This window comes from Xiphophorus couchianus, chromosome 4 (genome assembly GCF_001444195.1).
Source record: "Xiphophorus couchianus chromosome 4, X_couchianus-1.0, whole genome shotgun sequence".
Classification (NCBI taxonomy): domain Eukaryota; kingdom Metazoa; phylum Chordata; class Actinopteri; order Cyprinodontiformes; family Poeciliidae; genus Xiphophorus; species Xiphophorus couchianus.
This window is the reverse complement of record NC_040231.1, coordinates 11,014,672-11,027,998: the sequence shown is the minus strand read 5'-3', so window position 1 is coordinate 11,027,998 and position 13,327 is coordinate 11,014,672. Positions and strand designations below refer to the sequence as shown.

The following is a 13,327-nucleotide window of genomic DNA, read 5'->3' as shown; positions in this document are numbered from 1 at the left end:
GCATGGCAGGCACCTATTATTCTACACCCAATAGAATGTCTCTTTATTGGGGCCTGCCCATAGCAATGCATGAGGAGAGCAGTACTGACTTGCTTCGCAAGTCAGTACTGCCTCCATGCATTGCATGGCAGGCACCTATTATTCTACACTGTTGAAGAAGAAGATCATTTAATGCTAGCTTTGGACAAAAAGTTTTGGCTCTTTCCTCTTTTCTCTCCCGAGTCCTTGGCGAGTGGCGGCGTCCTGCTAAAACGAAACTAACACAGCGTGTTGACGTCACAGATCACAGAGTTTAATTCATCAACAAAGCTGCAGAGATACAGAGATATGCATTAACTCATAAAAATAAAATAAAGACACACCAGGGGAAGACAAACGAACACAGAACACATAGACAGAAAACGGCGCCCACGTGGAGAGGGAAAAAAGATGGAAAAAAACTCTCTCCGCGTGCTCCGTGTAGTAATCTTATATCAAAGAGGAGTTTCCGTATTTTAATATATGCAAAGAAGGCGTTCCGTTGTTCAACCAATCAGAGACCTGTTTTCGGCCCCAAAGAAACCCCGGACACTCCCCTATACAGCTCAGAGGTCTGGTTCTTATCTCAGTAAGAGGGCCACTTCGTGCTCATCTCTGTCTGGCACGAGGAGAGGCGCCAAGAAGTCTCTTGCCCCCTATCGGAATGTAAATTTATTACTCTGTCTTCAGCGGGGGAGGAAAAAGCCCTGCTTGTTTAAATGTCTGCTATTGTCAGCTCTCCCATGCTCAACATAAAACTGTTCCAATAAAAGTGTTGGCTATACCTTTACACATGTTGTAAGTATTTTAGCACTTAAATAATCATTTTCCTTTACAACACCCAATAGAATGTCTCTTTATTTATTTATTTTTCTTCCATCACCGTTAATGCGGCTCGTACCGCTGCGTGCACCCCCACAAAAGTGGTATCAAAACGTGCGGCTCGATGCCGAGAAGGGAGCTATTATTTTTATAAGGAATTGGACTTACGATGGCGACATAAAAAGCGAAAAACGAGCCAAATTTCCAACTGCCAAAACGCAGAGCATAACTGACACCAACTGCCGCTTTTTTAGAGTGAGAAATGAAGAGAATTTTTGACCCCAAAATAATTTTGAAATCGCCGTCACGCCCACAAATATCGCCCAATTGGTATCAAACTCGGTCACGACATTGATACGCATGCCTGCTCCGGTAAAATGTTTTCGAAATTTTTCTAGGGCTTATGGTTTTCTGTCAAGGTGCTTCAGAGCAAAGTCATGCGACAGGATTTTCTGTCGCTCTCTCAGGCTCTCTCCCATGTATTTTCATATATTTCTCAAAAATTTCAGATCTCGGCACACCATTTTTTTCTCTCATCGCTGTTAATACTGTGAGTGACGTAGAGAAATGAATCGCGGTACTATGGGAGACGACAAATAGCCCTCTCATATGCTTCAAACGGTTTTTCAATACGTCTCTCGGTTCCTGAACGGCAAGGAGTTGTTCGGACTGCTTTTTCCATATAAACCAATGGGGTGTCTCACAAAGATAGAATTTTTTGTCCACCTTTCTGTGTCACACACACATGACAGTTAGCAGAGGATTGATAACCATAGCAACGGAACACAGGAGGGGATTGGCTGCTGGTTAGGACTACAAATACGCATCACTGTAGTTCTAATCAATACTCAGTTAAAACAGAGGGCTGAGCTGCCATTTAGAGCTACAGGCTGTTTTGGACAGTAAATAACGGATTTAACTCAAACACTGTTAGACATTTTAATTAGTGTGATCATTTAATATGAAGCTTATGTATTTTTCAAAATAAAAGCCTCAATATCCCCCTCATGTTAATGCACCGCCTATGGCGGTGCAATAATATTAGCATGCATTATATTTTTCTCTCAGGTTAGGGAACTGCCTTGCGCAGCACGGCAGTTCATTAGCATTAGCCTTTTACCTTAAATAAGCTATTAGCTATTTTCTTACTTATTAGCCATGTTTAATATACTGAGTGCAGTAAGTCAATTACAGACAACATTCTAATGATATCCCACATGCTATTGACAGCATTTAGAGAAAGATATGTTCAGCCTGCTTTGATCAGAAAAACTATCTGCTTCAAACAGAATCCTGTCTCTCCCTCTCTGTCTCACTCACATGACAGCTGAACTGCTCTTTAGAACTACAATGACTGAAGGTTAGAACTACAACATGGCGGACACTGAGTGCCTACAAAAGAGGTCTGAGCTGAATGTCAGAACTACAAACATGGTGGAACTGTCAGTTACTACAGAGGAGGACTGAGCTGGCCTTTAGAACTACTTGTGTTTTGGGCTTTTTATAACTGATTTTATCCAACCATTGTTACACATGGGATTAGTGTGGCAATTTAAAATGAAGCTTACTGAAAATGTCAAAATAAAAGCCTTGAATATTTTTACATCATGTAGTTGCTCTTTTTGGCTTTATTTGACTTTTTCATCAAAAGCACTCTTACACGTGGTATTAGTTCGGAACTTTAAAATGAAGCATACTGAAAATTTCAAAATAAAAGCCTTGAATATTTTTACATCAGCTACTTGCGTTTTGAGCATTATATAACTATTTTAACCCAAGGACTATTACGCATGGGATTAGTTTGGCCCTTTGAAATGAAGTTTAACAAAACTTCCAAAATAAAAGCCTTGACAACATTTTAAATCGTACCGAATGGTGCGCGTCCGCCTCGCTTAACGTTCTTGCGGTTCTCCGCGTGCCACTGATTACGTCGCGGCGTTCTTTAGCGTCGACGCCGATTTGTGGCGAGACGACGCCGGGCCCAAACCCCCCGGGCGCGCCTCGGCAGGCCCCGGCTAAATTTCTTCCGAAATTTTCTAGTTTATATCTTTATAGCTTTATTTTTCTTCCATCACCGTTAATGCGGCTCGTACCGCTGCGTGTACCCCCACATAAGTGGTATCAAAACGTGCGGCTCGATGCCGAGAAGGGAGCTATTATTTTTATAAGGAATTGGACTTACGATGGCGACGTAAAAAGCGAAAAACGAGCCAAATTTCCAACTGCCAAAACGCAGAGCATAACTGACACCAACTGCCGCTTTTTTAGAGTGAGAAATGAAGAGAATTTTTGAGCCCAAAATAATTTTGAAATCGCCGTCACGCCCACAAATATCGCACGATTGGTATCAAACTCGGTCCTGACATTGATACGCATGCCTGCTCCGGTAAAATGTTTTCGAAATTTCTCTAGGGCTTACGGTTTTCTGTCACGGTGCTTCAGAGCAAAGTCATGCGACAGGATTTTCTGTCGCTCTCACAGGCTCTCTCCCATGTATTTTCATATATTTCTCAAAAATTTCAGATCTGGGCACACCATTTCTTTCTCTTATCACTGTTAATACTGTGAGTGACGTAGTGATATGAATTGCGGGACTATCGGAGACGACAAATAGCCCTCTCATACGCTTCAAACGCTTTTCGAATATGTATTACGGTTCCCGAACGGGAAGGAGTTGTTTCCAATGCTTTTTTTAGTTCAAACTGGCTGGCTCAAACAGAGAATTGATTCCACCTGCATGTCTCACTCACAGCTGACAGTTGGCAGAGAGAATTATTTACCATAGCAACGGAACTCAGGAGGCTATTGGCTGCTGGTTAGGACTACAAATACGCATCACTGTAGTTCTAACTATAGTGGAAGACCAGGAGGACTGAACTGGCCTTTACAACTACTTGCTGCTATGGGCTGTATTTAACTGATTTAACTCAGTCACCGTTACACATGGGATTAGTTTGGAACATTAAAATGAAGCATACTGAAAATTTCAAAATAAAAGCCTTGAATATTTTTACATCATGTTATTGCTCTTTTTGGCTTTATGTTACTTTTTTATCCAAAGCACTGATACACATGGGATTAGTTTGGCCTTTTAAAATGAAGCATAAAGAAAATTTCAAAATAAAAGCGTTGAATATTTTTACATCAACTACTTGTGTTTTGAGCATTATATAACTGATTTAACCCAATGACTATTACACATGGGATTAGTGTGGACCTTTGAAATTAAGCTTAACAAAAATTTCAAAATAAAAGCCTCAACATGCCCCTGAGGTTAGTGCACCGCCGCAGGCGGTGCAATAATATTATTCTGCATTATCTTTTTCTCCCAGGTTAGGGAACTGCCTTGCGCAGCAAGGCAGTTCATTAGCATTAGCATTTTAGCTTTAATAAGCTATTAGCTATTTATTTTACTTTTTAGCCATGTTTAGTATACTGAATGGAGTAAGTCCATTATAGAAAACATCCTAGTGATGTCCCACATGCTAGTGACAGCAATGATGCTAACATTAGCATTTTTGCTAATGTTAGCTGATACACTTACTTTATCATACTGAACGGTGCAAGTACATGTTAGTCAACATTCTTGTCATTGTCCTCATATGATTGCAGCTTTCTTTAGCATTGATGCTAATTTCTAGCATCATAACGCTGGGTCCAAACCGACGGGCACACTTTGGCAGGCCCCGGTTAAATTTCTTCAGGAATTTTCTAGTTCTTCATATAGTGTCTTATGGGGGGGGGGTATTATGTGAAATTTAAGTTTTTGAGCTTTACATCATCCTATAAAGTCATTCCCACATCAAAAACATACCTGGAGTGCCGTTTTGATTTTTATGAATGTTTGACGAATCCTTGAATCTCCCCTGGCAACCATTTGGGGGTGGCTAAATACTTGCTATGCCGCTGCCTACGTCCATGAAGCTCCTCTTTGTAGCTGCTGCTTCTTTCAGATCCAGTAGCTTGCCATCATCGCCGTGTGAATGATTGCATGAAAATCTGATTTTATTGAATTGTTGTTAGATTACATTTGTATTAGTCTTATGTAGGGCAGTAACAATCCCTCAAATAATTTGAGTACTTCGATTATTTAATTATGTTCCTTCAATTATGTTTTACTATTAAGCACACCATGTTCCGGCCGGGTGACTATTTGTGTTGCACAACGCTCTCACTTCCGCCTATGAGTTGTTGACGAATGCTAAGTACAAGTTCAGTTCCGGGCATCCGGAGGGATGTCGGTGACAGTTGAAAACATCCTGGTTCTTCGGGGGACCAATAAGCATCCTTAAAATAACCGGCGCAATGCATGAAATACTTCAGCTTTTCTCGTCCCGGAGCTGCTGCATAGTGGCTGGTTTGGAGCGATCGGCAGCAAAGTGTGCAGTAGGTGTATACAGCTGGAGCACCTACTCATGCAACTCATGCAAATAGACAGAACTGCTGATGCTTAGCATAGCTTTTCAGATGAATCAGAAAACAAATTTAACACTAGCAGGGGCGTCGTATAAGGGGGAAAGGTTATGACAATTCCAAGGGCATATGAATAACAGAGGGCCCTCCACAATTAATTTTTTTGTTCATAGAAATAAAATTAAAAATGGGGCCCTGTCAATTACAAAATTAATCATATTGTATTTTCGAAGATTGTTTTTAGCAGTAAAAATTAAATGTTACCCCTCCCAGACCAAAAAAAAAAAAAAAAAAAACACTTCCATATTTGCACTGAACCCCCCTGGATCTGCATGAAATGGTTCGTTCCTGCTTGACGGTGACGGTGTTCAGCAGCAGTCAGTAGAAAACAAGAACGACTGTGGCGGTTACTATGCTGCTAAGAAAAATGATAAAATTAGGTTTTCAAAAAAAATAATGGAGAGAGAGAGAGAAAGGCAAGAGTGTCAATTTATAACCCAGTTTTTCTCCAAGAGAGGTGGGTAGACTGTGTGAGATTATCGACCATTTAGGATAGTTAGCTTAGCTACAGACTGTTTGCCTCCATTTCACTAGCATCTAATGGATTAAGGAAAATAATTACCAAGATATTCATATATTTAACTTGTTCCTGTACCTTTTACCACACTTAACACATGAGTCAGTCAGCAGCAGCTCAAGCCCACGTCACTCATGACCTGTCCTCTCCTGAGTGAAATTAAAGCTGCAGTAAGTAACTTATTAAAAAAAAATTACATATTTTTTAAAACTGTCATTATGTTGTGGGAGTATGGTATGAGAGATGATCTGTGAAAAATCTGTCCTCTGCTTTCTCAAAGTGCTAGAAACAACCAGGAGACTTTTACTGCTGTCAATCACAATCTCATGTGGTGCTGCTCATCCTCCTCTCCCTGTGCTATGCTGCAGCTAGCATAGTCTGTTGTAAATGCTTAGTCTAGTTAGCATAGCTACCAGTGACAGCAGATAAATGATTTTCCTGTAATAAGTCATTTTTCCACCATTAGCACTTGTAGCAGTGAGTGAATGAGTTGATTGACAGCACTAAGACCCTCCTCCTGGTTCTGATTGGTTGTTTTGGCTGGAACGTTGCATTACTTTAGCCAGTAATAGTAGTTCAGGGAGGAGGTGGAGGAGATTGATTGTTTTCACAGATGATCTGTCTTATAATAATCTGTCACGACATGGTGACAGTTTTAACAAATATGGAGGAGGCATATTTTTATTAAAGTTATATACTGCAGCTTGAATGAAATGCAACTACATAGCATTTTTTGGAGTAGTCTGGATTGCTTTATGTGTATTTTGCATGTTGCCTATTACTGTTGCTCGTGGGGAAAGACATTTCACTAATCTAAAACTAATAAACAACCTACTTGCATACTGTATGCAGACTGTTGGATGTAAACTTCATGAGCAGTAAATATTGTGCTAGTATCAGTATTGGGCCAAAGAAAGCAAGGCCACTGCAAACCTTTAAAATTGTGATGCTTTTGATAGGTCAGATATACGGTACTCAAAAAATTGTAACAGCAGCTGCGTGGTGGGGAGTCATTAAAAATCAATGTTTTAGTTAAGTTATCTGAAAAACCAAGGCTGCTACCCGCAGCAAGGCCAGAGGCCACACAGAATAGAATAACCCAAAACAAATTTAAACAGAAAGTATAAAAGAAACCAAATGAATTGAGAAAAAAAAAAAAAAAAGCAGGAAATAAAAGAAACAAAGGAGCAGGGTCTCCAGCGAGCTGCAGCAGCTTTATGTCTGAAATGACGTTAAAGATTAATAGGTGATTTTAGAAAATGGCAGAAGGTAGAGGTTTAGTTGAGTTAACCAACTAAAATGGCAGATTTTATACAGGAGGAGTAACATTACTTACTGACGTTAGAGTTTTGACCACTGCAAGCTAACCAAGCGACCTTCCACCTGAAGTGCGACCAAATGCAGGCATAAACTGAAATAGTATGAGGCAACGGGAAAACTACCAACTCACAAATTCACCTAAACCAATCAGAGACTCACTATTCAGACAGAATAGTGAGTCTCACTTTATTCTCACACCTATTATGCGGTAATTAGGTGCCAGGTTCCTCAATCCTGGGGCAGGCTTCATCCTGCTACATTAGCAAAGCTGTACATAGCTGTACAATTTGTCCCTGCAGCGACAAGGGACAAATTGTGTCGCATATAAGGGACAACATTGTGACCAAAGTCTGCAAAATGGTGATGTTACATTCACGAAGATCTGATTCTTCTGAACGGCTCTTTACTAAGAAGACAGGATTGGAGCCTCACTGAGAGCCGTTCTTTATTCTTGTAATGCACTAGGCACTCTGAAGTAGCTATTATTATTTCATTTATTTATATACATTGACATTTATTTAATTAGCAAATAAATAAAACACAAGAACAGAAGAGCATACTCATTTCTCTTTGATTGTTTTTGTCACCTGTCATGGTGGCAGATATTACAGCACTATGCTGCCTGGCTTCATGCAGCGAGAAAGAGGGTGAGAACAGTCACGGTGAGCACCTTGTGCCTGGTTACTTCTTGCTTGCTGTTCCTTGGTCAGTGTTCATAGTTGAGCGTTGTTTACTGTCAGGGTATTGTTTTAATTGCTATGTTTAATAGTGCAGACAGTGATGGTTTCTGACCAATCTCCCATATCGCCCATATCCCTGACATGGTCGATATGGGCAACTGCCCAGGGAGTTATCCTTTTAGGGGTGGCACGAGACCTCTGCGGACTGTGGCACAAAGATGATAGCAACACAAAATGAAGAAGAGTTTGAATTGATAATATTGGTTAAATTTATTTCAGCTCCAAATATTTAATATCTAGGTGTTTTTATGGGAATGTGAATCTTTTAGATCAATTTGAGAAGCAATTTGTATCATACTTCACATTTTATTGTGTCATGTAGCGTGAGGCGCCGGTCTTGACTTGCTCTCGACTTCCGACGGTTTTGGTCTCGGACCCTAAAAGTCTTAGTCTTGTCTCAATCTTGATACACTCTGGTCTTGGTCTTGACTTGGTCTTGGGTTAGGTGGACTTGACTACAACACTACCTGCTACCTTATTATTATTATTAAGTTAATTTTCTAAACTACAGAAAAGTAATTGTTAGGAATGCACAAATATGAAAATCTGGGCTGATGTTGATATCCGATATTAATACTGTTGTTATGGCAGAATTTACCAATATTTTATCAAATATTTGATTTCGATTATTCGGTTATTTGTCAGAAAAATCAATAGCTTACTTAATTACTAACATAATAGTTTACAACAGCCCTTATGTTTTGTGGCAGCATGTGCAGCCCATTTTATGCATGGACATAAAAAAAATGTAGAATTTGCTCTCTTCTATAGTTCTAAAAATCTTTCATAATCATATATCCCTGAGACAGTGTGGTTGAGTTAGAGGCTATATTTCTTTGATACATTGTCTCCCTGTGGTTAAAGACTCCTTGTTGTTTAATGCGTTCAAAAATATTAGAAATACCCTACTGTTTAGATTACTGTTTAGATGTTTAGATACATGTATTCTTCCACAGACGTTAAGTTAGGGTAGCATGTATACCCTCTGAAAGAAAGTGTGTAAATGCCACAAAAAATCTGAACCATATCCAAGTCAAACATAAGAGAAGTTCAAAATTTTACCTATGTCACTTTTTTATAGTACCTTAGAAGTATTCAAATAAGTTGTCTTTTAAAATAAAGGTACAGGTTTCGCCCTAAGTGAATATCTGTTATTTAATGAAGTGGAGTTTATTTGTAGACTTTACGTACAGTTTTAATTGTGCTACGACCCTGACATGGAATATTTTACTATGGGATTGGGGGCCTTGATTGTATTCTGCTTTAAAACACAGCAGCCAGTTTGGTCAGAATTTTGACTTCAATAAAATTCAGAGCACATCTTTCTATCCATCTGATAGAAAGTGGTTTAATAAGATGCACAGTAGGGGTGTATTTGTATTTCCTCAGGTTATCTTTGTCTGATATACAATTTTAGTTTGATGATTTGAAGCACTGAAATGGAAAATAGGTGAAAAAAGAGACAGAAATATATAAGGGGACAGCAGTTTAAAGACACTGTTAGTGAATGACAGAAGACAGGAAAAAGGAGATAAAGTAGTAGGAAAACGGTGCACACGACAATGATGAAAATGGTTTCCTTCTTAAATTCTGAAGCAGTCCAATTAGCCTGCAAAAATTCTGAATTGCACGACACAAACACACACACCCCAACACACACACACACACACACACACACACACAGAAGTCTACCTTGTCAAGGGGAGAGGGAAAGCGTAAGGAGGAGAGGATAGAAAAAGGGGGAAGGATGGTGATGTGGAGCAAAAGTGGCAGTGAGTTTTGGAGGAATGGTAGAAACCAGGGAGAGCAGCCTCCATGCTCATGACAACAGCTGAAATCCATTCCACTTGAGGGAAAAGAAAACGGCACTTCCATGAAGGAAATACACAAGAATAAAAGACATATGGGGGGACTGGAAGGGAGATTGGGAAGGCAAGGCAGGAGAAAATGACAGAAAAATGACAGGAAAAAATAGATAAATCTGGTGTGTGGGAGAGTCACAGCAAGAGAGGAAAAGGCAAAACACACAGACTGTTTAGACATTTGTGCCCATTAGAAATATTTGGGTGTTTGGATAGTTGTTGTAAGTGTGGGTGGATAATTCAATCAACAAACTGCATGTGATGAGCCAGTGTTGTGCCTGAGTTTCCAAATCCTATCCTTGCCATTCACAGTATTATTGACTTTTTGCACAGAGAAGTTGTCAGTATCAATAAGATGAAAATCAGTTTTAACTGAAATTAATCTTTGTGATTTCCTGTTTTTTAATAATGTTTGCAAAAATAATAATTAAAAACCCTCTTTCCAACATTACGCTCTTCATAATTGGATTTTTTTTTTTTCACGTTTTTTTTCTCACAGACCTAGATGTCCCAGTTTTGACTGTGCACCAGACGGTCGGCGATATACGTACAGGTTTCTACCAGGAGAAGACGGTATTCCTCCGCTGCACCGTCAACTCCAACCCTCCTGCAAGATTCATCTGGAAACGTGGTGCTACGATCATCGAACAAAGCAAAGACAATGGAGTGGACATCTATGAACCTCTTTATACTCAGGTACACCTGAACAAGGTTTTCTGCATTTCTGAAACCATATGAGGCTACGACACAGGAGAAAGAGAAAGACCACTTGCAGTTGTTCGCTAGCTGCTACTGCAAGTGTCCCTCTCGCATTACAAAAGCCCTTGGGTAATCTTTTTGAATTCTTAAAAGATTGTAGTATGTCTGTTAAAGCCATGATGAAGACAGAAAATATGAGGAACACATTTTGCTGGCCAGGTGAGACAAAAATGAAACTTTTGGGCTTCATGTAAAATATGTGTGGTAGAAAACTAATTTGAGCGTGCTTTTCCGAGCATGAAACATGGTGTTGGTAGCAACATGATCTAGGGGGCCTTTTTCAGTAGGTTCAGGAAAACTGGTCAGAATTGATACAAAGATGAATGAAGCTAAATACAGGACAGTAAAACATTTTTGAAAAAGTTATTATTATTCATAAATGCTATCCAATCTGTCTGATTGTTCAAGAAAGATTTTCAGCCTCTACCAGAAAGCTGATAGAAATATGGCTAAATGAAAACAAGGTCGGATTTCAGCAAAGAACTAATCTAACGTCTACATCAATTAGACAGTGTAGTTTGTGTGATGTCAATTTTGGACTATAATCTGTACCAGTCTTCAGACTCTCTCAATGTACGTCTATGGTTCATTGTTCATTGATAACGTGTGCAGACTGCAGACAATGCAATGATAAAACTTTTTAAAAAAAAAGACAATTCAAAACAACTTGAAGAAAAAATAATTTTGAGCCTTCCTGTTTTACTGCAACCATCACTGTGGTGCAGTTTAGTCAAAAGTATATCTTTACATGAATTAATGAGGTTGCAAAGTCAAGTGAACAGAAATAACATATATAGTCAATTTAAAACTCATTTTAAACATAACTTTAAGGGTGAGATAAACTTTGTAATTGTGCAGTCATTGACATTTTAATTTGTACATATAGCCTCTTCAAAGGCTGAGAGGCATTCAATTTATATTATCTTCTGAAAGTATAATTTATGGGTCATAAGACTCCAGCTATTCAACTTGGTTCTTCACAGTTTATATTCAGTGTCAGACCTGGTGGCCTTGTCCTGCTCTTTATTGGATTTGTGAAGAGCTTGTCTTCCAGCAAATCCCCTGAACATCTCATAATTCCTCATCATGTTATTTGGGTGAACATATTAGTCTTCACTCAAGCCTTTTATCTTGAAAGCTAAAATAATATTTATAAATCAATAGCTCTTGTCAAAGCTTGGTGCTACCTTATCTTATTCAATGCCTTTGTCTTAGAAATGCATCAGTTATATCATGAGAAACAGAGAGAGGTTGTGATATGATCATAAGAAGGACAGATTTAACAATGGAGAGGATTGATGGATTTTGTTTTTATGTTGTGATCTGAAAATCTGAAAAAAAAAATAATTTTCCTAATGGCACATGCAAAAGCCTTTTCTAAATGCTCCATCTTTTTATCCTAATGGAGCAATGTTGATTTAGATGATTGCAGGGTGCATGAGACACACATTGCATTTGATTATGCTTTACAAGACTAAATGTAGCTTAGAATACACTAAGATAAAAGTTATTTTAGTGATATTTAATGCAGTAAAGGTATTGTGAGACTGTGTATGTTTAGTTCAATGTTTAATATGTCTTTAAATAATCACACAAAGATTAATTTGAGGAAAACATTTTTACAGTGCATGCTGTTTTGGTGTTGTGTGTTTCCTGTAGGGCGAGACCAAGGTGCTAAAACTGAAAAACCTAAGGACCAAGGATTTTGCCGACTACACTTGCCAGGTGTCTGTCCGCAATGTGTGTAACATTGAAGATAAGTCAGTCACCTTCAGGCTAACAAATGCTACAGGTAAGTTTTTTTGTTTGCCTTTATATTTGCAAAGAAAAGGAAAAAGCAAACGCATCTTTGCAATCCACATACAGCTTTCCACAGATGCATATTTCACTCTTTTCTATGAAATGGGTTGCTTTCATCCTTTTCACTCCTTTTTTGATTTTATAAAACTTCTTTTTATCATAGTTTTCTCTGCTTGCTGTATTATGACTTAGGAATCTGCTTTTCTTTTCTTGAGCAGAAAATACTATTCATTTCTCACTGCCTCATCTTCTCATTTTCCTTGGTGTGTATCCATTTCTCCACCTCCCTTTCTGTCTGGGCATCTTTTTTCTCCACTGGCTTTTTCCTCTCGCTGTCTCTATCTTCTCGCCTGCCTCCCTGTGTGCGGCGTTGTCTGCCTGTCTAGTTTTTCTGTGTCTGAGAGCTCATCTCAGGGCCGTCAGCTGTAATTCAGTTGTCACGCTCCCTGTTATCTCCAATTCTCTCTGCACCGGTCTGTCCATCTACACGCCACCGCCCGGTAACTCTCTTACTTACAACAACACTGTTGCCGTTGACAGTCCTGTCAGGTTTGTTACGGTCAGACTGATGCACCACAAGGGAATGCCCTGAGCTTAGTGTATATTACCAATCTTTTTATTCCCCTGTGTATTTATCTTTTTCTCCTCTCTTTTGCTAAACTCTCCTCCCATCAAATCAGTGTGGGGCTTTTTTTTAAAAACGTTTTACTAAGGAAGTTCATTACTCTAAGTCTGATCTCTGGCAAATTTAATAAAACCATCCTCCACAAAACATAAAAACAAAGGTTTTGCCTATATGTTATGAAGACTGTTTAAGGCTGCTTGTTGTAATCCTGTTTTTCTCATGGTCAAATAGGCTGAGTAAGAATAAGCAAGCACCATGGAGCAGGCAAACTTCTAATGATTGTTTTATTAGAGTGGATACTGCTGGCTAGATACACAACCATGCATTCTAAAGTTCCCTTCTTTAAATCTCCACCCTAACTGGAAAAAATTAAACATTAATACTCCCTCTA

General features: G+C 39.0%; 1 protein-coding gene across 2 annotated transcripts in view; it reads left to right on the top strand.

The window, feature by feature from the left end:
- Nucleotides 1–13,327, top strand: part of mdga1 (MAM domain containing glycosylphosphatidylinositol anchor 1) — a 188,430-nt gene that overhangs the window by 110,767 nt on the left and 64,336 nt on the right. For both annotated transcript variants that reach the window (XM_028015734.1, XM_028015733.1), the window contains exons 5-6: nucleotides 10,252–10,448; nucleotides 12,171–12,303. In XM_028015734.1, coding sequence (XP_027871535.1) covers nucleotides 10,252–10,448; nucleotides 12,171–12,303 — 330 coding nt within the window. The remainder of the gene's footprint in view (nucleotides 1–10,251; nucleotides 10,449–12,170; nucleotides 12,304–13,327) is intronic.